The sequence below is a fragment of the Amblyomma maculatum genome, chromosome 8 (assembly GCF_055883805.1).
Source record: "Amblyomma maculatum isolate TAMU_Amacu chromosome 8, ASM5588380v1, whole genome shotgun sequence".
NCBI classification, from domain to species: Eukaryota; Metazoa; Arthropoda; class Arachnida; order Ixodida; family Ixodidae; genus Amblyomma; species Amblyomma maculatum.
The window spans coordinates 14,740,653-14,768,394 of record NC_139351.1 but is presented as its reverse complement, the minus strand read 5'-3'; the positions used below and the strand labels follow the sequence as shown (position 1 = coordinate 14,768,394).

Sequence of the window (27,742 nt, the reverse complement as noted above, 5' to 3'; positions counted from 1 at the left end):
AGTTACTAGCAGAAGCTATTGTGGACAAAAATAGTCAGGGCCGCATGCATCGAACCTGGGTATTTTGAACTTTTGAGCTTTGTTGGTAATAACCAACAAAGTTCAGCAAAAAACGTAGCGTTAAAACAGAACTAGAGAGATGAGGACAGGACAGAGCTAGAATTTACAACTGAATGGTATCATACGACGAAAAAAACGTCCCTTCATTAAGCAGCAATGCGCCTGCACATACCTAGAAAAATTTGATAACACTGTTCGTTGGCAATCTAAAACACGTAAAAACCGAAAAAACCAAAAGTTATCGCTCATGATATCAGGTGTAACCTCAAGTACGTATGTAAAACTTTTTTCTTTTTCCATAAGATAAACAGATGGTGTAGTAATGCCCGTGTCAGTACTGCATTTCGCAGTCTCATGCGCTTCGAAGATTTCTCTTGCCAATCGGTCTTTACCGCTTCCCAAGATCTTGGTACAGTTCAGGAGGGGAAAGCAGTTTTTGCAGCTCTTGCAGTGCTTAGGCAAATGCTCATCAGTTTGTTGACGAAGTGAAGAGGCATGTTCACTCAGTCTCGCATTTAGGCATCTGCCCGTCTGCCCAATATATACGCTCCCACAGTGGAGAGGGATCCGATAAACAACACCAGTTGCGAATGAGACATGCAGATTTTTGTAATTAAAACCACATACTGATTTTTTATCCCTTTCATGGTCAACTAAAGCACATAGCCTTGCAAGCTTGAGTGGAGCTGAGAAGACGATATCGCTGCCACTGTTCAAGTTGTGCGAAAGCTTGTGTACGCAGGGCACAACTTTAAACTTCCTTTTATGTTCGCCTGGTACATTTCCCTGTGGCGACTGGACGCGTTCTTTTACTTGATGTAGTCTTTTTCCTGAGAGTCTCTGCAACTGCTACAAGAACATCGTCAGGAAAGCCTGCTTCCTTAAGTCTTCGCACCTGAGTCTCGAAACTAATACCCCCTTTGTGCGGACACGACTTGAGGAGAGAAGACCTAAGGCATATGGCTGCTATGCCTCGCTTAATAAGCTTCGAATGCTAGGAGTCGAAAGACAGTAGCGCTTTCTTAGACCGAGGCTCGTAAGCCCAGCAAATGTGATCAACAGGATTAAAATACAGGTGAATATCTAAAAACTGAATGGAATCAATGGAAAAGTTCAATGAATTCATGATACCTTTGAATCTAGTTAAGATCGAGTCTGCAGCAACACCCAGGTCATCGACAGGAGAAAGCTTAAGTACAGCAAAGAAATCGACATATATCTAAAAATATGCACAACATGCTCATCGCTCAAATCAGACTGAAGCAGCAGCCTAAACTTAGCGAGAAAAATTTCACACAACACAGGGGCAACACTTGAGCCAATGCAAATCCTACATTTCTGAACATAGCAATGCTCTCTGTAGCTAATAATCGTGGAATTCAGGTACACTACCAGGAGTTTAGAAAGGAATCAATATTGACAACGCACCAATTTTGAAACGAAACCAGTCCCGCCTCTTCAATACACTCCCTCACTGCTACGAACAGTTCATCGTGTGGCACTGAGTAAAAAAGTTCCTCAATGTCCACTGAAAATGCTGAGTTTGCACCTCACAAGTCATTTCTCATAACGTCAGCTAAGATGGCTGAGCTGGCGACTTTCAAGGGGTTCACAATAACAAGCTAGATCAAGTGACGCTGAAGGAACTTGCCAAGATGAGCTTGCCAGCTGTGTCTCTCTGTAATGATGGCGCTGAAGGAGCAGTCTTGCCAACAACACAGAGAGCACACATTATCCCCTTAAATATTCTGTGCATAAATAAACGAAAGTGACTCTGTATATGGAACTACAATTTCTCTGGTTGTTCGATATATTTAGCAGCCTACGGCCCTTGCAAGCTGCATTTCTTTTCAGGTGTATCTCGCTTTCTGCGTGTTGAAGACAGGTTGAATGCACGGACACGGGCATCAGCTACCACTGCCGGTGCTGAGAAATTATGATGCCAGCAGGTGAATGTGGGGTGGGCATAAGTGGCGGCCCTCCATCAATTGCGCTCGTTTTTCATACTACATTACTGTCATGTGATGAAGCCAAAGCAGCCCTTGAGTGGCGTGCTTCTCCCCAACACGCGTTGCAGTAACCAACTTCACCTTAAATTTCATGGCCCGATCACCGGCGGCTGCGTTTCGATGGAGGCGAAATGGAGAGGTGTCCGTGTGCTGTGTGATGTCAGCGCACGAAGATCCCCAGGTGGTTGAAATTACTCCCTAGCCCTCCACTACAGACTCCTCTTTCTCTCTATCCACCTTCACTCCCACCTTCCTTCCTTCCCTTATGGCGCGGTTCAGGTGTCCACAGAAACAAGTGCAACAGATACAGCGCCTTTCCCTTCCTGTTGTGGGGCCTCACAGCCCCTTTTAGCGTTTCAAACCGCGCGCACGTTTTTATGTTTGTGTTGCTGTCTGCCCGGGCAGCGCGAGTACGCATGAACGAGCTGCCTGGAGCGGAGGCGGCATGTTATCGGCGCGAGACCAAGGGTAGATAAGCGCGTCAGATGTATAGCTCGGGGCTTTTTCGCCGGGCGGCCGGCTAGCGAAGAGCGGCCAGGCAGCGTCCCAGGCCGGCAGGATGTACACGGACGACGGAGCGGGGTCCTGCCAGACGAAGACGGAAGCAGTGCCTACAAGAATGCCTTAGGAGTATTATCGTGAGTGCTGCCACGCGATAAGCAATGCTTTTGTACCGTCGTCAACACTTTGACCCTATTACTCGCCCTATTCACGTCGCAGCGTGTTTTGTGTTGCCGCAGTGAAGCCCTGACCCATGTTCCGTTTTATTCTTCATAGTCCATTGTCGCACACTTCGACGGCATGTTTTCAGCGCAGTTTTTTTTAATGCTGTTTCTTTTTTATTTAATACTTTTCTGTTGATCCGGAATAAACCGATGTTTCTAAGAAAGACTTGGTTTTTCACTCGTCGGGCGAGACCATCGCTCGCAGACTCGTATTCTAGGAGGCGGAGCATTCATTGTGAGCCAAATATTATTATTTTATTTAATGCGCAATTTTTCTAGTTCAAGTATAGTGGCAACACAACTGCATACCAGGTGACTGGTAGCGACTAGTTCCAAAGCACCACATGCAGTGGCTCCCACAACAATGCTCAGTGAGTGGTGTCATGTAAGCATGTTACTACAAGAAGTGCGTGCAGCGTGAGTGCAGTGCACTCTTGCTTTTAGGTTACACATAAATTTATCTATTGACAAGTTTTTTATATATGAAATTATTTATACAAATTTTTGATCTCTTTCGAGTGCAATTCATGCATGTTCAACTGCACCCAAATTTCTCCTGAAAGGGAGTTTGGCACATTTCTGAATCCCCTTTTAAGTTCTGTATTCGGAGATTTGACTGCACTAGAACTTTGTCTGATGGAGGTTTTGGGCATTGCCTGAAATGCTCATGCTAGCAGTGTGCAGCTTTGTTTTCTTCTCCTTTCAATCTCTCCGTTTCAAAGCAGACACGCATATTCTTCCCTTCTCTTAACCTGCCTTTACTCGTTTATTTGGCTTTTGTTGGTGTTTTACTGTTTTTTTTTCTTGTGTATGAGCTCTCTATAGAATAACTTGCTGTACAAATTCCAGTTGGCAACAAAACTAAAAAGAGACAGGACAAAAGCTATTAGCCTTTATGTGTCCAGACTGAGGCACCTTTTTTCGATCTCTTCAAGAGTCAGGTTTTCTGCTGACAAGATAGTGTTGCAGATGCTGAGCGTATTTTGCAGAGTGTCGGCGTTGACCCAAATCCTCCCGTTTTGGCCAAGGGCAATCTCAAATTGGACTCGTTTGCCAAGCGTCTGCAGCAAGGAGCAGTCCTTCGCCAGAAGCCTGAAAGTAGTAATAAAACGAGCGTTTTGCAAACAGCTGAAATTCCTAACACAAAGTCATAAAAAAATGGTGACTAGCCAATGAGATATGCAAGCTCAGTAGTGAGGGTAAAGAAAGTTAAGTGTAGAATTCACAGAAAGTCTAAACATTCCTAATATTTTTAACATTTCCTAAACAAATGAACTGAACATGGGATTAACACTTTTATTTTTACAAAAATATTCCACAAACTGAGAATAACGGTTGTGTGAAATCACTCAGGAGACAACGAAATTATCATTCAGACTTCCCCTCTCAACCTTCTTAAAGTATGTCGCCACCTTACAAAACAAGATTTACTTTATTTTTTTTTTCGCAACAGTCAAATTGCTTTTGACTTCTGAACCATTTTTTGACATTGAGAAATCTGTGGTAAACAAATGTATCTAGCATGCTCCTATCAAAAGTTTAATTTTTCTAAACCACCATCACTGCAGCTTAACTGCAAAAAATCGTACATAGGGTCCGTGCCTTTTTGGTCCCATAAGCCGGTGTGTATTCAACCAATTTGAAAAAAAAAAAAAAAAAAATATTAGCAACAAAATGAGCAAAAGACAAGTTCATCGAAGCTAATGAGGGACCCAGCTGTGAGCCAGGTGAGATCTGACCACATGTAAATTTGCATATAAGCCAGTTAGATGACTGCAAATCTTTATTTCTGTTTTCCTCTGGACTGTATTTTACTTTCCTTGTAACGGTAATCCTTGCACCGTTTTTTACATAGAAAAATATTGACATAAAATTCAGTATACTTCTTCCTTACACATTAAAGTGTGCAATGACCTATAATACTTGAGAACCTTGAGCAGGTCTTTTTTTCTTTTCATAACGCCTTAACTCCTGCCGGGGTGGCGCAGTGGTAAGGGCGCTTGACTACAGCGCCCAAGGACGCAGGGTCGAATCCCGGACTAAGCGGCTGCTTTTCAATGGAGGCGAAAAGCTGGGCGCCCGTGTGCTGTGCGATTTCAGTGCATGTTAAAGAACCCCAGGTGGTCGAAATTTCCGGAGTCCTCCACTAGAGCGTCTCTCATAGCCTGAGTCACTTTGGGACGTTAACCACTAAAACTAACTATAACGCCTTAACTAAAACAAATCCGCCTAAGTGGCACAATTCTCAGTTTCTTGGCTAAGACATGCTTTACACGCAAGACCACGCAACGATCCGAATTTGTTGCAGAGGCCATTCAAGTTGTTTCCCGACAGTATGCTGTAAAACAAAATTAAGATTGTTGACCTTACATACATATTTAGGGTCATTTCATTGTTTAACAAGTTTTTCTTTTTTTGCATTATTTCTTGCTCGCCTAACACATCTGAATGACCTCTGAAACTGCGCCTTACAAGAAAGACAGGAAGAAAAAATTTGATTAAAATTTATACCCCCTCCCCGCAGCTAAAAACATGCGGAGAAAACGAGTGCACTGGAATAGATAAGTGGAGCAGAGTAAACAAAGAAAGGGCATACAAACGGGAGCAGAAAATGGGGACATCCGCTGCTGCATACATTAATGTGTGGGAGGCTTCGTTTTACTGAAAGAGTGGTGTTTTTCTTTGCAAGGGCTTATGGAAGAGTTTGAGATTTAAAAACAATAGCAATGAGTTTTTTTGTTTTTTTTTAATTCTCCCCATTCTCAAACCCTTCCCCACACATCCTGCATTATGTTAGAAAGGCTAGCGCATAAAATATTCTCAATAACCAAGCAGAAATGCTGTTCTGCCATGCCTGGGAGGTGAAATTCCATGGTCACCTAATTGGCCCTCAAGGCATTCATCCGGCCCATTTCAAAGTATAAGCTGTAACAAAAGGCATGTTCACCAACTTATATAAGCACTCCAATCCTTTCTTGGACTCCCTACATTCTCAACTGATTCTCAAAACAGCATGCAAATGAGGCCTGTAGAATCTACAGACAACCCAAGGAACTAGTACCAGTAGCCAGACTGCCCGAAGTAATTTGGGTCCCTGGAATAGCTTCTTTTCTAGCAAGTGGTACCTGGACATTACGACGAGACCAAGCCATTGACCACAGCCTGCGACTACCAATATAGTCCATCTCAGTACAATGACTGCAGAGACATTCAGACACTACGGAATGTAGTGCCAGTATATAAAGTGGCCATAGGGGGCATAAGAAATAGCACAATTTCAAGCGTGCATTTGCAAAATGCTATTTCAAATCAAACCTAAAATGTAAGTTGGAGTTACATCCGCTATTTCCCTGAGTTTAGCATATGCGACTCTCACGTATACTGAAAGCATTTTGCCAACAAATCGGTGCGTTTCAAAGCCTACCGTCTCAGTTCACATTGTTACAGTGTTTTTCGGTATGTTCATTGACCATAAACGACATGCTAAGCATACATTCGGCCTCACCTAACATACATCAAGAAAGTTAAATTCCCTTTACCTTTTTTACTTTGGGTCATGAGTTTGCCTTTCTCAGGCCTAACGAATAAAGTCGGTGTGTTGATAAAAATGGTTTCTCTTCAAAAACCCAGACGAGCGCACTACTAGTGGAGTTGCCGCGGTGCCACTGCAGCTTCGTTTGATGAACTTAATATGCAGATGTAACCAACAGCATAACAGCACTGAAAACGCTATTATAAATGTTCCAAATGTCCTTTCATGGTTTAGCACATAGATCATCAGTTTATATTCTTTTTGAACCATATCTGCATATGTGTTCAGCAAATGACGTACAGATGATGTTGCGCGGAATAGCACGCTTAACGCCCCCTTATGACTGGCTGAAAAGACCTCCTAGCTTCCACACTGCTGCAAGAAAGTGATGAGATAGGAGTGTACATACATGCTGTTCTTTCACAAAGTGATAGATAAAGAAAAGAGACACTCATCATTGTTACATCACATGCTGTATCGGCAGCACAGTGCTACTACTCTCGATTCAGATGAGAAGGGCTTGCGGTGGTCTACACAAGTGAACACTTTTACAATACAATGCTAATCAAAAAGTAACATTCACAACACACCACAGGCTCACACTATACCCCGTTTCAAACATCAAGTGCAACGCTGTGAAGACTACGGAAGTAGTCCGCAAAAAAAAAATAAAGGTGTATCACTCCATGCTAACGTGTCGCTCTGGAGATTGGACAGGCAACGGGGGTGCGTGGGTACAAATCCCGCAAAGTGAAACTTTTTTTTTTTTTCACATTTTTTTTTTCAAGTTGCATTTTGCATCCCTTGAATGAGAAATCTCGTTTTGTTCAGAATCGTCTGAATATTATGACTCGTTCTGAAACGAACTGCATGCATCTGTTTATTTGATGTATACCGCATTAACGTGAGCTGTCCGAAATTCGTTGTCAATGAGCTTGCACCGGCTTTTGGCCAGCAATGGCAGCTTTCTTCCCGATTCTGCAGCACTGTGACTATGCTTCTTAGATGCGAGTGATATTAGTATGAAAAGATGACATTCATTCGTTGCGTTTAATTAATTAGCATAGCGGTGAGCGCTCCACCGTGGCCCGACCGTCTGGAACTTTCGATTTTGTCATTGCCGAAGAACTCACTCCTTTGTGGGCCTCTCTTAAGGTACCTGGCATGTCATGAATTGCTCCATGCAACCGGTTAGCGGCAGATCCAGTCTTCACCAAAAGAGTCTGGGACTGACTTTGCCACTGTGCTGTAGAGTAGCCCAAAGGACTTAGCGAGAGCAATTATTTTTTACTGATCGTTCAGAAGGAAGATGTTTGTTAATTTCGAAAGCTGGTTTATCATACAGGAATGCAGAAAACATATTCTACACTTCTTAATCGCCTATTTTCTGACTGTATATATGCAACATTCTAGTGCATATCTGCAATTCTTTTGTTTTTGATAAGATATTTTTCGTTTTAAGCAAAGCACGTTTTCCTTTGTCATTGAAAAGAGAGCTGCTCTATAACTGGGCTAGTATATGCGGCAAAATAGCAGATCGGTCAAAGTATTTTTCACACACACCACCCTGATATGGCCTGTTTGCCAGTGTTAAGTGTTAAATTTAGAATATAGTCTTGATTCACATAGTAACAGAAAATAGTACTGCCTCAAGAGTTACAGATTTGTTGTCGTGCACAAATGTACATGGAGGCAATACAGGGGCAAGTCAGCTTGTCTCGATTTCCCCCTCGAAGAGCAGAATCTGCTCAGGCAGGATTTTCATGCAGCCAGGCAAAAGGAGTTCCGAGCTGTGGGGACATCAAGGATGCACAAAAAGTTGTACAAAGCTATGAAGAAATATTTCAAAAGAGCAAACAATAAACGAGACAGGACAATAACAAATGTCGACCCCGCAGTGTTTGCGAGAAGTGGTTTATTCTGAAAACAGCCAGTGGCGTGGATCACAGTGCATACAAATTAATGGACACGTGCAATGGAGGTACACCAACACACAATCAGTCAAGTGCTCCAAAATTAGAAAAAAAATCTGCAGGCCACCAAACCGTTGTATTTCATACAACGACAGTCTGGACAAGGTTCAAAAGTTAGTGCATTTTCAGTCAACAAAATCAAATTCCTGGGACATGTACTGACAAAAACATCACTCGAAACAAATTCACACTGAACTGAGCAAGAGCCAGCTTAAAACCATTCACACCCTCCAAAAATTAAGGACAAAACATGCAGCACTGGCTACCTCAACACTAGCACTGCAGCATTTCATAACATGTAAAAACGACCAGAGATTGACAGTATTGCAAGACAACACCAAACCAGGACTCCCCTTTCAGGACATGAAGATCAGACACCCATATATACCATTCCCGACTCTCACACACAAAATGAGGCCCATTCCTAGGGATGTGTGAATGTTCGAGATTTTCGGACAGCAAATTGAATAAATTCCTGTTAAATTAGTCGAACAAATCAAATAACGCATGTTCAAAATTATTTTAATTGAATTTGCTCTCAAAATTTCAGATACTTTTCGAATAACTGACCCAACGCTTGATTAAGCTCCACTGTATTTTTCTGCAATAAATCTTCAAAATATTGCACGCATTGATTGCACACATCACCACCACTGCTACCACCTCCTCCTCCACCGCCACCGCCACGTCCTTTACATCCACCTCACCACCTACAGTACAAGTTGCTGCCTGCCACAATTTGATCTTAATGAGCATGTGCTTTTACACACATGCACACACAAGCGTGATCACAGCATACCAATGAGTCCTCTCTCTTCCCACGGTAGAATGATCAACACGCACACCCACACACACACATATTTTCACTTTTCCACCCACACACGCACAAAAGTGATCACAGCATGCCGATGAGTCACCTCTCTCTGCTCAGTAGCATGTGTTTTACACATCCATTCAAAGTCAAACAAGTTCCTCGATTCCACTTAAATCTTCATCCCTGAAATGAGTGCTCAACTTAGGAGAGGGGTTCCATGAGTCACAAATGCCGAAGACAATCGGTTCAATTTCAGCGTCAACAATCATATCGCGTTGCCATTCTTCAGCCTCAACTTGCTCCCCATGAACACAACAGTTTTGCCGGTTTTCCTAGCTTACAGACGCCAGTGCTTCCGGCAGGAGTCCCCTTCAATCAAAGTGAAACATTTGTTGCGACTTGTGATGTATCTCTTCACCTGGCTCCAAACAAGTTTAATGGTGTTGAACTCTCAGCGGTACGGTGATAAACGAAGCACTTCGTGGCCATGGGTAGCCGCCAGAGTGTCGATGCAGTACACAACACTGGGTGTGTTTACCTTTTGAGAAAGCTCCAGCAGTTCTACCCTCACCATGTCCTTTGATCACAGAACACCTTTCTTTGTGAGCCAAAGCTGAATATAAACTTTGCATGCAGACTTGGTAGGTGCTTTTCCAAAAGCCACGCTATGATATGGAGCATTGTCCATGATGACAATGCTATTGGCTGAAATGTTTGGCAAAAGCTTGCCGGTGAACCACTTCTCAAAGTAGTTGCCATTCATTTCAGAGTGGTAGACAGCGTGGTTGCCCCTTTTTTGCTCTGAAGAAGTCAGCAGCGTCTTGCACGAATCCTGTTGAACTGCTCCCAGCATGTACAAGGATCAAACGGGCCCCTTTGCCCGAAGGCGCAGCTAAACCCGTTGCTAAACCTTTCAGGAAGGTATCCTGAGATGACAGTCTTGTCCTGCCAGACGTGTTCTTTTGTGTGCCCTGCATTGAAACAGGAAACGACCGAGTGCATGAATTAATGCTTGTAAGTAAACAAACACACTGCAGCACGTAAGTAGGCAAATGCACTGCAACAAACACACTGCTGACCACTGTCTCATAAACAGCCGCTCAAAGTCAATAGAGAGAAAGAATTATCTCGGCTTTATTACTTCCTTGTTTGGGCTTATATTTTGCGCCTAGGCGGCATTTGGTAGCCAGTTTATATTCACTGTATGTTTGCACGGGGTGTTTGACTAATTCGGTGACATCTGAAATCTATAATGGCTGCATTTCGGTGAGTTGGTTAGGCATGTTAAACATGAAAAGCGCGTAAAAAACACATAGACAACAGCAAAAGACGGCCACACAAGCGCTTACTTCCAACTGATTTATTTCATGCGAGAAGCAGCATATTTATACGATTGAGGTCACATGCTCATGCAAAGGTAGAAACTGAACAGCAAAAACATTATCGGGCTGCACATGTCAAAGATGAAAGATATGCCATCTCTTTCTCAGACAGCAAAATCGACGCACCACTTACACAATCATCGCCAGTTCGTGCTTGCTTTTCTTGAACTGGTGATGACTGTGTAAGTGGTGCGTCGATTTTGCTGTCTGAGAAAGAGATGGCATATCTCTCATCTTTGACATGTGCAGCCCAATAATGTTTTTCCTGTTCAGTTTCTACCTTTGCATGAGCATGTGACCTCAATCGTATAAATATGCTGCTTCTCACATGAAATAAATCAGTTGGAAGTAAGCACTCATGTGTCTGTCTTTTGCTGTTGTCCGTGTGTTTTTATACGCTTCTCAAATTTAACAAAAAAAAAATTTGGAATCTCTTCACTTGCGGCGATTGCAAACAAAAATTGCCAACGTTTGCATCAGTAGCGCCAGTAACTCACACCATTGAAGCAACGGGCAGTGCACAGTGTGTGTTCATTTGTTCTTACAGTGACGACGAGACGGCACTACCCATTGCAGTGCGACAACATTTTTGGCAGTTTTGTTGGTTTTACTTGCAGCAGCAACTGGGAGTTAACGATTAAATCTGACCCACGCAAACACGCGCTCCACCCAAGCGTAACACAAAACTGGCTGTGAAATGTCACCTCTATGCGAGAGGTCGGCAGCAGCAACATGGTTAACACGATTTCTTTTAAATTTATTATTCTGAAGAAACACTCACTGTTACGACTACAAAGTTGCAACACTAACATCAAGCTCTATATGAAGGCAGTCTAAACGTACTGCATAAGAAAATAAGCAAGGAACACCTCATACCTGCCCTGTCCTCGGAATTCCTTGATTGCCTGCAGGTACCTGCGACACCAGGCAATGATGTTGCTTCGCTCGATCAGCGCAAGGTATCATTTTTTTCGTTTTTTTTTTAGATGTGAATCCAATGTCCTTCATCAGCTTCCACAAAGTCCTTTTCTTGAAAATCGGCAGGTTTATGTCTTCATTGACAACCTTTAGCACACTGTCCAGTGTTAGGATTTCCTTCTTCACGAACATACTGTGCACTTTCAGATGGATGGCTTGGACTGTGAAGCTATCATTCCTGACTGTTCGCGAGCTTGAAATCTTCATGTTGCGAGGCCTTTTCATTGGAAGATGCAAAGGCCCACGCAGACGCTCTGCCTTGATTTTGGCAACGGAATGGGGAGATACTTCAGTATCCTCGCTTGCAGCACTCAGTACTTCCCTAACAGATTTCTCCGGAAAATAGATCCTGGTACGGCAGTGCGCATTTGCAATTACTTGCTTGGCGTGCCTTGGCAGCTTGGATGTACAAACCTTCGAGAAAATGCGTACAGGAGAGGTGGCCGGGGCTGCGTAGCTGGACGCCATTTTCCCAAAAGTGAAAGGGAGCCGGAAAGAGTAAACACGACGACCAGGGTTGCGGGACAACGAAAACGTGAAATGGAAAAGGACGACAAAGGCAAAATACAAAATCACAGATCTCAATCGATTTGCTTACACAAGAGCGTACTATTTAGTGACGCTGATGACAAATGTATTATTCAAAAAGCCTGCTGGCAAAGCATTTGTTACTTTTCGCTCACCACAAGCAACACACTATTTTGTGTTGCGGATGCAGGTTGCGCAAAAAAAGAGTGCTAGCTTCGGCAGTGTTGCATCTGATGTATAAAATGGACTTTAGGCATCATGGGACTGCAGAAACCAATATTACAGGTGCTGTCAGTATGCATGACAAGCTAGTGGATCAAAATGTCTGGCTGTGGCTACAACCTTATGTACCAACTGGGGAAAAGCATCACAGCGCTGACGTGCCAAGTCACCTACTACTGTGCACGACACATGAACTGATGTTGCTGATGTCTGAAGTTCTGCCAAGGCTACCAGCAGAGGCTGCTGTCGCATTGATGCAACAGCATCATTAAAAAAGTGAACAGCCCCACTGGGGTAGTGCAGTAGTTACCGACGCTCAACTACTGTGCCCAGGGATGCGGGATCGAATCCCGGCCGCGGTGGGCGTATTTCAATGAAGGTTAAGAGCAAGGCACCCATGTGCTGTGCGATTTCAGTGCACGTTAAAGAACCCTAGGTGGTCGGAATTCCCAGAGGTCCCCACTATGGCATATCTTTAGCCTTGAGCCACCTGGCACATTAAACCCCCCAAACCAAACCAACCAGACAAAGTACAGGCCACTGAGTGTGCATGTTGAAGACAAGAACTCAATCGTAAATGGTACCATGCAGTGAACATGACTTGAACTACCAGCATCACAGGGAGAGCCCAGCAAGCCAACTGATGAGTTGCTTTCATTGTCTTCTGAGATGCCGCATGATGTTTACAAAACAACATGTCCTTGTGAGGCTTGAAGTTTACCTCGGCAAAATGTGCAAATGCCGCTGCACGAGCTCGGAGGCAATGACGCGACAAAAATCGTAAACACCACAGACAGAAAAACAGGTGCGGCAGATGTGTAAGTACAGAACACTGAGAAGCAAGGAAGCAAGCAAATACAAGCATTGCAACTGGAGGCATATACAGTTAGGCGGCACATTAGAGGACAGAACTGACCAAGCCAGCAATCTTTCTTTTTTTTTTTTTAACGGCTCTATCAGGGTGTCTAGCAAACCACTATTTTCAAAATCCCTGACATTTCCAGGTTTCCAGGATTTCAGGTCAAATTCCCTGACGAGTGAAGAGGCTAAAAAATGTAGCTGCTGATGATAATGAGCACAGACGAATAATTCCCAACAAAAACTTATTTATTAACCATATTCGGCAGTTTAGAATAGTGAAAGGCTGTTATTAGTGTTAATGGTGGGTTTTTTTTTTTTTTTTTTTTTTTTTTTTTGTACGCAAACTTGCCATAAGACATATTATATAAACTCATGTAAATGGTTTTCCGTGAGGAACCGGAGCAGGCTCCCGCTCTTAGCGTTGTCGGTGAGCCATTTAGAAAAGTCATCTTCCCTTGTTGTGGTTAGACCCACTTCGCGCAGAATCTTTGTCCTTGATTCCCTTGTCCCTGCACAAGTCCATAGCAGGTGACGAACATCCACTTCTGCAGCTGGTGTGGAACACTTTGGGCATGTTGTTGGTCCGATTTCAGCTTGCGATTCCCATCGGCATTTTACCGACGGGGTAAGGGCCGCCCCAGCTCTTATCCTTCTAAGGGAAACCTCCTCCAATCTCGTTAAGTTACGAGGGAGTGGGAATGTACACGGGGGAATGAGGGCACGTGTACTTTTCCTTAAAGAGGATGCTAAAATGGAAACAGCGGAGCGGGCATCGAAAGGGAGCCTGGTGGGGGGCGCATTAGTGTGTGGAACTTCGTGTGTGAGGTGGTCAACTTTTCTCTGCTCAGCGTTCTCAGCATTGTCTTGTGTCCAATGTATCTGGATGCTTATCTTTGTTTTTTTATTGAGTGCGTGGATTTCCTGGGTAACAAATAGCGTCTTCGTCACTTTCTTTAGTTGTTTTATGGCGGCTAAGGAGTCTGTATAGATGTGGGCTTCTGTTATCGAATCTATTTTATTTATGGCCTCCATAGCATCGCGGATTGCATAGAGTTCCATCACAAGCGGGTCCGGGTATTCTAAAAGATATTCTTTATGTACCTTTAGTTCGCTGTGTGTTGGACTAGTAGCTGCTGTTCTACCGCCATTTTCTATAATTGATGCGTCCGTATATGCAATTAAGGTACCTGGAAGTGCATCAACCAGAGGTCGAGATGCCAGCTTTTCTTTGCGACGAAGCCGAGTGGTCTTGTTTGTCGTGATAGTAGTGAATTCCCAAGGAGGGGGGTCAGCCATTGGTGGTGTTCGAACTGCCACTTCGTTGTACAAGGATGCTATGGGCGTAACGTACTTTCGCTTCATATCCCTTGTTGCCTCTCGTTGCTCAATTAATTCTGTCAACGTATTTATCTGTGCAAACTCTTGGAGAATAGGGATAGGGGTAAGTTTTGGTAAGGCCGTGATAGTGCGCATTGCGTTTCTATTTATTGTTTCCAATTTTGCCCATTGCCGCCTCGTGAGTCTTTGGAATTGGGCCTGGTATAGTATCCTCGGCTGTAACACTGATTGTACAAGACGTCTTGCCATGTCCGCTCGAGCTCCTCCTCCCCTAGACGAAATGCGTTTTATCAAGTTTAAGGAAGTCGCAGCTACTTTTTTCACTTTATGAAGCCATTGTGTTCCTTTGCCGGATTTGTGAATTTCTAGGCCAAGAACTCTCAACTCGTCCACCTCTTCCAGTGCCTGATTTCCAATCTTTAGGGAGACTCTTTGCGTTGCCAATTGTTTTCTTCCATTCTTGTTGGCAACATGAATGTAACTGGACTTTTGAGGTGATAATTCCAGGCCTGCACTTTGCACGTAGTTTTTCTCAAAATAGATTTTTGACCATTTTCAATCGTTTTAACACTCACGTCTCCCCTTAATTAACTCTACGGCTCCCATCTTTAAAAATTTTCGCTAAGAGTGCTAAGAGAAGCGCACTCTTCGTCGAGACCGGCCGTGACCTAGGGTGCCTCGCACTGAGGCACCCTGTATACACCCGAATGGTGGGTTTACTCGCAAATTTACTGAAAATACTATAAGGCGCACTGATGCCAGCCTTAGCAGAGCTCTTTGATACTACCAGTCGAAAAATTTTCTATGGGCCCCATGTACCAAAATAAGGCGGTTTTGATTAGTCAAAATTCGGGTGTATACAGGGTGCCTCAGTGCGAGGCACCCTAGGTCACGGCCGGTCTCGACGAAGAGTGCGCTTCTCTTAGCACTCTTAGCGAAAATTTTTAAAGATGGGAGCCGTAGAGTTAATTAAGGGGAGACGTGAGTGTTAAAACGATTGAAAATGGTCAAAAATCTATTTTGAGAAAAACTCATTTTCGGAACGTATATCCTTTTAAGCACCTGCACTCAAATTATTAACGCTGAATACGGTAAAAAAATGCGATAAAATTGGCTTTTAAAACGTCACAGCAGCCACGAAATGACCCCTGAAAAGAGAAGTTGTGTTCGAAATTTCCATGCGCGCTGCGTGGGTTGAATCGGTTGAATCCGGCAATCGTCGCCATCTTGGGCTTGGTTTAAAGCTGGTTTCCTTGTGCGCAATAGGCTCCCAAAGCAACACGCGGCGGCGCTGCTGCTCCTGACGAGAAGCGTCATCTATGGCAGAAAAATAGAAACTGGGAATGAGGGGGCCGCGCCAGCTACGCGTTCTCCTTGCACTGCCGCACTCCCGCTCCCATTCGAGCATGTGAAGAGCTCTCGTGCTGCATCTGCGGCGCATCGCAGAGTACCGTCAACGGCGCAGCTTGAGAAAAATTTGCTTGCTTGACTTTTAATTTCTGTAAATTGAACTTGAATAAAGTGGAGGAGTTCGTTGACAATGTGCACTCTCTGAAGCAGACAGTAAACAACTATTACCGGTTTCCATTGGGCGAACAGAAGAAACAATAAAAGTGCTCTTGCGGGTTTCGGCGCCTACCAGTGGTCGAACAGGAGCAGTAGCGTTGTGTTCTGCTGGCAGAGGAGGCGCGCTTTTGGGGTTCCGAGAGCAGCCGGGAGCAGTCCTCGGTGCTCCGTCGCCAGCAGCGGAGTACAGGGAGAACGGATGAAGTCACGTGACCTTTTTGTCGTCACTTCTGGTTATTTGCCCGGAGCCTGGGCAGGACGGACGAGAAAAATGGCGGACGACGGCAGCGGTGGCGTTCGGCCGGCAGATACGGGCAACGCAAGCGCGGGAAAAGTTTGATCACATGACGCCTGACGTCACGCGTCCCCAGTGCTCTTGTGCGCTGCTCTGGCTGCTCGTTGCTCTTGCTCCTGTTTGCCCAATGGAAACCGGTATATGATAAGTACTGGACAGGACGTGTGCTTCGGAAGTCAATGATCACATTGCAAACGCCGCATTATTTGTTTTAGAGGTTTTAAATGACAGCTTATAAAATAAATCTTGCAGTGGAAGAATAAGTATATAGTCCAAAGGAGGTGTTTCTTCAAAGGAACGAACGCTAGCAGTCTTAAAAGCACATGTGTGCTCCGTGCGCTGCACGCGACACAATCTGCTCGCTGGCTCGGAAGGCAGGTCAAATCCGAGCTTGTACTATGTTCAAGTTTTATTTCGGTTTTTATAATATTTGGTTTGCACTCACGAAACCTGTGATGCGAATGGGGTGCTCCGTGCGAGTATAGTGTCAATCAAGTCATAACTAGGATCGCTTTTGTATTGCACTTCCGACATATTTTCGCTAATAATAATAGTAATATAATAATAATAATAATTGGTTCGATTATTGGCCAATTTGTGGAAACCTGTAAAAGCGTCTCAGCAAGGCATGTTTTCCAACCCCCCACCCCCTTCCCTCCTCCCTCCCTAGAAAAAAAAAAAAAAAAAGACGTCATTCCTAGATATTTTCTTAGTCGGTTTAAAAATGAAAAGGCAGGTGTGGACACTTAAGGCACATTCACACATGAGTGTCGATCGCGGACGTCGCACGCTGGATATCTGTTGATTTGGTTGCTTTCAGAGCACTCGCAAAGCAGGGAGAGACAGAAAATAGGCAAAACAAGACACGCGGGGAGCGAAGAGCAGAATAATCCTCCACTCCATTCACTTTGTATGCATGGTGTTAAACCATTGTACTCTTTTGATGCCTCTCCAAGCAGTCTTTGTCAACTGTCAACATTTCTGAGTTTACTGAGAAGGGGGAAATTGGCTCTTTTCGTTTCCTCAAAGAACGCGAGACTTCTCAGCACGCTGTTGTGAGGTGGAAAACAAGTCTTGCGGAGAGGCTTCCAAAGGAGTCTGCAAAATTTCACAGGTGAGCCTAGTCTTTTGGCACTTCGCCTACTATTGTTGCTGCCCATGACACAATACTACTTAGTACCTCCGTTTCGCATCAGCGGAAGCGTTTTTGTATTGCCAAATAACCGTCAGGAGCAACTCAATCGCCGCACGTGCGCAGGAAGCTAGCGGAGCGTTGTGGTAGCTTAGCCATGCGCTGGCGTCAAAGTAATTAATCGCGCGTCGCCTTGCAGCGCGGCCGCAGTGGGATCCGCGCACTCAGTACAAAAAAAAACTGCATGAATAACATACTTGCTGTGTGCCAGCTTAAAATGAAAACACACTGCAGAATATATCGTGCCATTTTCCCTGACTTGGCGAAAGCTTTGATGGTTTCCCTGACATTTCCCTGATTTTTCCCGGTGCATGAAATTTCCCTGACAATTTCCGGTTTTCCCGGTTGCTAGACACCCTGTCTATCCAGTGTAGCAGGGTGGTTTTAAATCACCAATATCTCTGCTGCTGCACAAGCTAGGCCACAAAATTTATTTTTGCAGGAAAATGATAGTGGTCCAATATCTACATATCAGCATTATGGTGGTTCTTGCCCTGCTTACAGGCCTTCAGCGAGGCTCTTTAGGTCAATGCACATACACATGTGCTGCGCCTGACTGCCATCTAGCCCCTTCCTGAGGGGACAAACCACATATCCCTGCCCCCCCTTTGCCTGTCTCTGGCCGCCACTCCTGTCACGCAGAAGAGATGATTTCGGACCATGTTGAAATACACTGTCCCAAAGATGAGTTTTAAGTTCTACACTTTTAAATTCATTCAATTGACACTTTTTGCCCTTAAATTAAAGACACTACACATATGTCAAACTTCCACTCCCAATACTTCATTGAGAGTGTGCACACATACAAACGTACCTATGCCAACTTCAAAACTAAACAATTTTGAAACCATTGTTTCCTGAAGCTATACAACTATTTAGTCCAGGTAGCAACACTGCATACGCAGCTAGTCGCTTGTTCCGTGGTGTATCCCAGAACCCGGGGGATGCAAAGCTAGGGAAGGAAGGACTAACTTGTTGATGAGGTTGATGGGAACTTTGATGAGGAAGCCTGTGGGACTGCTAAGGACACCGAGGATGCCCTTCTTTCCGTAACTGTCGACACACACCAGCTCTGGCTCCATGCCCCGGTTGGCCATCAGCACTTGGGCCATAACAAGGTCGCCAACCTGGTTTGTGGAGCATATAAACATGATGAACACTTTTGCAGTTAGAGAAAAACGTGAAGCACTAGAAGAATGCTTGCACAACACACGCAAAACTTGAACAGTTTCAAGTCAGGTTCTACAAAACGAGTTCGTCAAGAGTTCTCAAACCAAGTAAAATAAAGTATAACTTCCCTATCGGCTCAACCACTGCTCATAACAAAGTGTACCACCATAGAGCTGGCCATTATGATCAGAATTCTGGCATCTTTTCAAGGAGCTATGCATTTTCATGTTGTTTTCTTTTTGCGCACATTTTAAGCAGAAAGGTGGAAGCCAATATGTGCAGTGTTTCTAAGTTAACCTTTTCAAAGCCACAGGGGTTGAGATTTGTATTCATGACCACTCAGAAGATAACCGGGATTTATTAATAATGACTAGCTGCACAGTGAAGCAGACTTTCTTTTTTTCTCAGAATTGTGTTAAGAGACAATTTCTCTTTTTGATGCCATTATGTTCACCGGCATAAGTAATAACAGCATAGAGTAAAAATAGCAATTTACCTTACCTGCAGAAATATAATGCGGCAGGTGAGGTTTTAAAAGTCACACAAATTCTAAACAAAATATCCTTAAGGATGCAATCTTAAGCCATTCCAGCCAACTTTCAAGGCTAATCACCTAAAAACAGAATAATGCAGGCAGTACGCAGATATGTCGACATCATTTCAGACACAATGCTTTATTTATATTATTTGCTTAAACTATTCTTTCAGCCTTAATCTTAAGACCCTGGGAGGGAGCAGGTAGTGCAATAAAACATTAAAACAAAATGAATTGCAAAAACAAAAATCATCCCAAAATCAAACAGCAATATATGCGTAGCAAGAAATAATCTTGCTCAAAGGGCTGCGCAGAAAAGTAGCCAATAAAGCAAACAATTAAACACAGCTTGGTCCACGATGCTTGGCCATTGCTTGGCGATAAACAAGAAACTGACAGCAAATGATTTAGTATTGCTTGAGGTCTTATAAAGGACTATAGACCCTTTTAGTTTTGATGCTTGGGCGCAGCCATTTTCATTTTATGGTGGTGCCCCATATGAGCCAAACAGGAAAAGTCCGCGCCGACTCCACCAGACGCCATCTTGAGCTGTGCATGCGCCGTTGGGGCTGTAGTAGCGGCAGTGTACAAAGACTACAGCACGCTGCTCGTGGAAGCTGTCCGGCATCGTGGTACTATTTTGTGTTCTGTTTGAGTTCCACAGCAAACCCTACCATTCGTTTTGCATGCCGGAAGCTGTTAATTGTCACCAACAGTAGCGGCCACGGGGACTGTGAAGGTCTGAGCTCCGCTTTCGTAGGCCAAACTTTCATTATGATGAAAGTCACAGTTAACTTTGACGATGTCACTGTTTTCGGTTATATTTCATAATTCTAACGGTAACGGTATACACAAACACACAGTGAATGAATCGTACCGACAGGCTTCGAACGCGGGATTTACTACAAAAGATGCTTTTCAATTATCGCCGCTCTGACTGCGACCAATTTCATGTCTTGTATTTTTTTTCAACAGTGCCTATTCGATATTACGCTGCCTTCGTATCCTATTAAAGGATTTGAGGCTTGTTATACATGGGCAGTGTGCACCGCGATCACGATGCTAACCACTGCTATTGCGAATCAAGCTTGGCGAGTGTTGGTGTTTCTGGCGCGTCTGAGCCGCAGTGCGAAGAGCGTATACGATGGAACTTACTCGCTTCAACAACTTACTTTTTAAGTTAAATTACTTTTCAAGAACAACACATAAAACAAGCTGTGTCTAGAGTACTGTCCAATGGCGTTCTTATTCAGCCTCCGAGTATGCACGACCGTACGGCAACAGCGCAGCCCCGTAGCGTCTTTGCAGCATTGAACTGAACGTCGAAAACCGTGCGGTCTCAGCTGCACCATCCAAGTAAATGACAAGTTCCAAACACAGCAGCGGCTTATTCAGCCTCCGAGCATGCACGACCGCACGGCAACAGTGCAGCCCCGTAGCATCTTTGCCGCATTGAACTGAACGTCGAAAACCGTGCGGTCTCAGCTGCACCATTCAAGTAAATGACAAGTTCCGAACACAGCAGCGGATGCCACTAGCTTACCAAAGTGCGCTGCTCGTTGCCGCGGCAGATGACGACACTCTCAGCGTGCGCTACTCCCTAGTTGTCGCTAGGCCTAAACTGATTCGCGTCGAAGACATCAGATGGCGCTTTGGATTTGCTCAGCACTAGAGTAAATGGTCTGTCATATAATCCCGTTGTCTCATGTAATAAAAAAAAAGATATGTTTAATTTCGGCGACGATTCAGTATAGCGTAGCCAAAGCGAAAGCAAACGATGAGCCATGTCATAGCGGTGGCAGCTGCCTGTGAGCAGAATTAAACTTGCTTGTATTGCAGTTAATTATCACTCCTTTCAACGACAGCGTATGGGTCAACGCTCATCAAGTAAGATTTGTTTTTGGCAGTCGTCTTATTATTTAAAGAAACAACAAATTTTAGCACGCTCTTCTGACGCTGGTGCACAGGGTGCCCCATATCGTTGATGCGTGGCTTGTGGGAGGCCCGGCCGGCGCGGCGTACATGTTTACGGCAGTGGGGGAAGTGAAATGGGTATCACATTCAAGAGTCCGTCGTTGGTACGAAGTCTGTCTGGTTTGCAGAAAACGTTCATAGTCGCGAGGATCTACTGGAAAGCAGAGGAGCAAAAACATGTAATACCCTTGTCACATGAGCAAATTTAATGTCATTAGGTTCCAATGACATTCTTCATCGAATGAGTTTGGGGAACTCATTCGCATTCGATCGCGAACCGAATGTGTACTCTTGACGCCAGATACGCAGCAGAAACAATTAACGCAACAACATAGTCTGTGCACATTGAAATTTAAAAATTATATTCCTAAAGTTTTGTTTTAAAACCTGTTAATTTTGGTGTAAAATTATTATCACTGCAGGCTCTCGTGGAATGGCATTACTCAGTCACAGCAGTAGTCCAGTCATGGCAATGACTCACGATCATTTTGGGCTCTGTGTTCCTTGGTAGCCGCATCTCCCCGAATGTTTATCTTGGAACTATTTAAAGCTTGACTGAGCGCCTCACAGTTTGGACGTCAATTACACGCTCTACGTGTCTCCGTGCGTCTCCGCACTGTGTATCCGCGCTCCGCTGTGTTCAGCCATATTGTTTGTTTACATTTTCGGACTTGTGGGTGACAATACTTGGCTTGGATTTCTATGTCTAAAGTGCCACAGCACAGCAAAAAGCAATGTTTTTCGCTTGAATTATCGTACAGAAATGTTTTGACTAGCTTTAAAATATTACACAGTGATTTCAAACGCCTTTTATGCGCACTGATGTTCCTTAAGTGCAGCATTTTTTTATAGCTGATCGTAATTGCCATCATTTGCGAATGACATTATATTTTACCGTGTAGCACCGAAAGAAACCGAATGACATTCAATGCATCGAATGACATTCGATTCGAATTACATTAAAGCTGCTCGTGTGACAGAGGTATAAGCCGCACTCGAACCGTCGTTCCATGCTTCCCGCATTCACTCTCGGCAATCAGCCTTCGATTTCTTTGAATATTTGTGCCGACCACTATCATGCATTGCTGTCTCTATGACGTTACCACCAAGAATGGCACTAATGAAGGTATTTAAGTCTTTTAAACGGTAAAATACTGAGCCGCAAGGCCCCCCTGCCATGCATGAAGCGTGCGATTGCACAGCCCTCTCGGTACTGGTAACAGTGGAGCGGCGCAATGAACCTGGTTGGAGAGTATTTTCCTTCTCTCCGGCTTGCTTTCTATAAAACGGTCTATAGACACCTCATTTTTTGGGTTCGTGTTTTATCATTTGCAATGATGCCTAGGACATTACTGTACACGGATCACGATGCCACATTTGCCTATGACTGCTGAACATGTTAGAATCGAATTTCGTTTCTCCCCTGTTTCGGTTTCAACAGCCAAGTGATGGCTGTGATGTCACAGTCAAGTCTAGGTCATGCAAGGGATGTAAATACAGCAATATAATCATTGCTGTGTCATCTGAATTCACTACAATGATAAAGCCAGCCTGTCTCAAGAATAGGAATCATTACAAGTGAGGAATGAGCGATTGTATCGCTGCTTTTTCATGCCGCGCACTAAGACATGATTGTGACATCACAGCCATCTCTTGGATACAAAATAGAAACTGGTGAGAAAAGAAAATTCAGTTATTCAGAAAATTCAGCGGTCGTAAGCGAAAACTGCGTGCGGATCGAGATATACAGTAATGACTTGAGCATCATTAAAAAGAAAATGCCACCAAAATTTGGTGTCTATAGACCTTTAAGAGTTGCTTAGCGTAAGACACATATTCTAATGCCTCTTCTAAATATATCAATTTGGCCCTGAATAAGTGAACCTTATGTTGCTGGAATCAATTATGTTGTCCTCTTCCAGAAAGATAAAAATATGCTTCAGTGTAATATGCTTAAAAATTTCAGCACATCTCGGAAACAATGGTATTGGTCTCCACAAAAATATAAGCGACCTGTCTTTGGTACTGGGGTAACCTTACTGTATCTCCAGTCATTCAGAACTGCTGCACAGAGCGACGATTGGTTAAATAGAATGCGCACATATGTCGAGCAACACTCAGTGTAGCTCACAAGGAAGCAGTTCGAACGCTGTCATTCCAGGCCATTTTATAATATTTAAATTTGACGAAAGCAATAGAATACCCTGTTCAGTTACTGAGGTACAGCAGATGGGCAGGCACTTAGCAGAAATTGTAAAGCTTTGTTTGCGTCTGCTACCTTCCACAAACATAAAAGGAAACTGATTGAACGACTTTGGAATCAAATATTTATCAGTCACGGTTTTCCCATCTAAACAGAAACTAGACAAGGGCTGCTTTCTTTAATGAAAAGTGTTGACAAAAATTTTGCTCATGAAGAAAGCAGATACAGATGCCACAATCGAGCGAAGCCAAGTCTCTCTATAATTCAAAGCACGCAGCTTTCTAAACAGCAGCGGCCACTGCCAGCAACACTACTCAGTGCAGTGCCTGTTCGACCTCCACTGCATTCCCTGCTCTGATCAGCTCTTTTGGTGCCTTGTATTCTTGAACAATCTGCACCATTTCTTTTCCATTTCCACTGCCACCTCCTCCTTTCCACTTTCATATTTCCCACTCTTCCCAACGCTACTAAAAAGCTAGCTTCTAACTGCTCTCAAGACTGGTGGCGCATGCTGATTCGGCTACCTTGAATGGCAAAAGCGAGGCGCGTGCTGAAGCAGTGGTTATGTTGACGCTATTCAAAAGACAATGGTTCAAATGCACATATCCCAAATAAGCAAAGCCAAACCTTCGGCACATTAATGCATGCGACCTCCTAAGCAGCAGCAGCTGCCGCAGCACTGCCATGTCACAAATCTGGCTTGTCCTGAACTCCTTCTCCCTTCTTTTGCTGCCCCGCCAGGGTGGCACAGTGGTTACGGCGCTCGACTACTGTTCGCAAAAGTGCGGGATCGAATCCCGACCTCGGCGGCCGCTTTTCGATGGAGGCGAAAAGCAAGGCGCCCGTGTGCTGTGCGATGTCAGTAAACGTTGAAGAACCCCAGGTGGTCGAAATTTCCGAAGTCCTCCACTACGGCGTCTCTCATAGCCTGAGTCGCTTTGGGACGTTAAACCCCACAAACCAACCAACCACCTTCTTTTGCTTTCCCTATTACACTGAGCTCTTTCCATAACATTCTCTCTCTCAATGACCTACGCTGCACCCTTTCCATATCCATAGTCAACTTCTTTGCACACCACACACTTTGTCCAAAGACTGGTAAAAAGCTGGCTTCTCCTCACAGCTCTTAAGCCTGGTGGTGTAGATTTAGCTATCTTGGAAAGCTCAGAAGATAAAAATCACGTTGTATTATATATAATGTTCCAAAACATCACTTGATGTCTCCACAAAATATCGCAGATTGTCCATTTTCGATTCACGAAATTTAAAATCTTCCATTGCAGAAAATTATGGGCCTTAATCACTAGATACAGGCCAACTCAGTTTGTCAAAGCAAGCTTGAACACATCACACAGTTATCTTCCTGCACCTACCTCTATGTGAGGTCTGTTTCTCTTTGTCGCATTCTCAAAGGCGAAGACAGACAATGTTGCAAGATCACTGGAGCCGATGTTCACCCGGACCACCTCGGTGCCCTTGTTTGTCACTACTCCGATAACGCAGTCCCCCTTTGCAGGAATATACTGTGAACAGAAGGCAAGAGGTTAACATACCTGTAAGCTACACATAGAATTGGTCTCATACAATGCTGCCAGGGTTCACAACACTATAATGACACTTATACAATAATTTAGGTTGACCCTTAGTGGCATGGATCTGTGGATGAGCAGTCCTCTGTAACCACTCGCGCGAGCACCAAGAATTTCTGGCTGGTCCATCGTCACCATTTGTAGTCTAACTCTGGGCTGTAAAATATTTTAGAAGCCAGGCAGCCTCTCTCCAAGCTGTCTAGTTTTCCCAAAGGAAATAAAAAACAAAATGAAATAGCATCAGGCAGCATTGCTCTATTCATTCTGTTTGTTCAATGCACCCTCCTCCAAGTTCCAAAAAACAAAAAACAAGAACAGGGGGGGGGGGGGGGGCTAAATGTGCAGACCCTTTCAGTTTTTGGCCAATGGGCACAATCATCTCAAAAACAAACCCCTGCTCAATGCAAATGCACTGCACAGAGCTGATATCCCAATAACACCAGTATAATCATAATAAATTCAATTATTTGTAAAGGAAATGATGTTGCAGAGGTAACATGCAGCATGATTACAAAAGCAACAATGATCTCAATCTCAATGCATTCCTAGTGCGACCCAAGACACAAAAAAGAACTCCACCCTCCCCTAAAAAAAAAAAAAAAAAAAGATCACAAACACACAGGCAGCACATCTAAGGAATCAGAGACTGGGAGAGTTGATGAAGGTTTTGCATTTCTGACGAACACAAGACAAAGACCTGGGAGTGTTTTGTTGATGTGCTTTTTGGTATACATCCTCAACTTGTTGCAGCACATTCTGAAGCATGCTTAATTGTTCGTACAAAAATGAAGGCAGATGCTCATGACCTCAGCTGAATAACACAGTACATGACACGCAAGTGCCATAGGTTCCATCGTCTTATGCTGCTGCTTTCGTCTATCCAACATTACAGCTAAACAATCTCCAAAAGAAACGTTTCTTCACAGTCACATAATAAAATGTATTAAAACTTCTTTGTTATCTGAGAATGATGCCTTGCTTGGACTGATGCTTGGAAGGGTTGGTATGCCATTTCAAAGAAGAAAAGTGCGACTTTTTCCATGTGTATCTTCCTTCCATCCTTGCAAAAGTCCAGCTGTTCTTCTTCAAGATGTCTTCCTTGTTTCTACAGTACAGAGACTTCTGTAATTATCTGCTAGACCACTGAAGAACTCCCATATACGTATAACTGGCCTGATCGAGAGCAGGCATCGTTCACAATGTACCATATTGCAGTCCACACAAGTTCTGGTACTTGGCTACTTTTTTCTAAAATTAATGTGAGACTACTGTTGGCTGCAAGTATGGTTTTTGAACATGAAAGCCAAGCAGCTCATACATAAGGCTGCTCAAAGCAACTAAAAGCCTAGCTTTGTGATGGGCGAGTTCCTGTTTTATTTTGAAAGTCCCTCTTCTGACATTGACTGACATTAACTTAACAAAAAGGCAAAATTGCATCTTGAAGGAATTACACAACTTAACTTGCCCACTTACAAAGCCAAGCAGACACTTGCATCTGCTTGCAGACAATACAAACGTTTAATTCATTACAGAAATCCTAGCAAGTGCCAATGTTAAAATGCTTACCAAGAAAGATAGACTATAATACTCTACTTTGCAAGTGGATTTTTTCGGCTACGAATAGCCCGGTAGTTAGAACTTTTCGGTTCGGCATCCAAATATGCAAGTCCTCATACATTCTAGGCCACTACTCTTTCATCTTTCTAAGCCTTCTCTGCAGCGTCTGTCTGTGCTGATCAGCCCTGTTCTTTTACTGCAGTGCTCTGGCAGACTGGTGCTCAAAAAGTCATGTAAGGCTACACATACGGGCCTTTCTGTGTATGTGGTTGAGCATACCTGTTGAGGTATGCTACCTCTCAACCAGAGCATATCTCTCAGGTTCTGGGTTTTTAGAAAATGCCGCCAGACGCCCGGAAGCAGCTCGCGAGGCAGCCAACTGCAAAAGGCCTTGAGGTACTCAACTTCCGTTCCGGCCTTTTTTTGCGAGTGAAGTTTGTTTTCTTAGCCCGGTTTGAGCGAAGAACCTGCAGGCACTCTCTTCGTCTGATCCACGGAGCATTCAGGCAGTTCCACAAAAGCTTGGTGGGGTAAAAAAGGAAAAGAAAGGCTAGTGTGGCTAGATATTGTTAATTTTCGAAAGGGGCGAGAGAAAGTCACTTCCTGCAATGCCAGTCTGCATCGCAGTGTATACTAACGCACCACTGCGCTGTGTCGCGATGCGTCACAAGAAAATTCATCGGTGTTTAATCGTACTTGATGCCGTTTAGTCTTAGAAACTGGAGCGACGAGGTGACGGTAATACAGCAACGCTGAAAACGCACCAGCGGCAAGGACAGGCATTTGAAGTCGTCACCGAGTGATACATCGCCAAGGATTGTCGCCTCGTGCGTGCGGTTACCGCCGTACCACTCGGCCACATATAGCTGAACGCATAGCCCGAGACAGGTCAATTGCAAGTAAAACCTTTCCTTACAATCGCAGCAATGCGCCAAGTTTATATGTTTCCAGACCAAACGATTACCCTCTTTTGGTGTCCTTCTACCCAATAAGTGTTGGGGCGTCGGTGATTCAATATTCCGGCACGGGTAGCCACGATGCGGTCTCCGTCCTTCCGTAGTCCAGGTCCCACAATACATTTCCGTTCGTCGGTTGCGACTACGTCCACGACGTCACCGGGAAGAACTAACTTCTTCACAGACATTTCGTGAAAGTAATTACTTCAGAAGGAATCGCATGCTTTAAAACCAACGCTCATACGGCTCACATAGTGCAAATCGACTATAAGCACGGATTGAC

At 44.1% G+C, this 27,742-nt stretch overlaps 1 protein-coding gene and 1 pseudogene across 1 annotated transcript; both read right to left on the bottom strand.

Moving 5' to 3' along the window:
• Window positions 1–3,027: 3,027 nt before the first annotated feature.
• Rrp40 (exosome complex component Rrp40) lies at window positions 3,028–27,742 on the bottom strand. Its single transcript, XM_084576083.1, has 4 exons — window positions 27,468–27,742; window positions 24,731–24,880; window positions 18,448–18,602; window positions 3,028–3,886 (listed from the first exon to the last, which is right to left on the bottom strand). The coding sequence occupies exons 1-4, from the start codon at window positions 27,645–27,647 to the stop codon at window positions 3,688–3,690; spliced, it is 684 nt and encodes a 227-aa protein (XP_084432209.1). The 5' UTR covers window positions 27,648–27,742; the 3' UTR covers window positions 3,028–3,687.
• LOC146180581 (uncharacterized) lies at window positions 8,996–10,589 on the bottom strand (annotated as a pseudogene).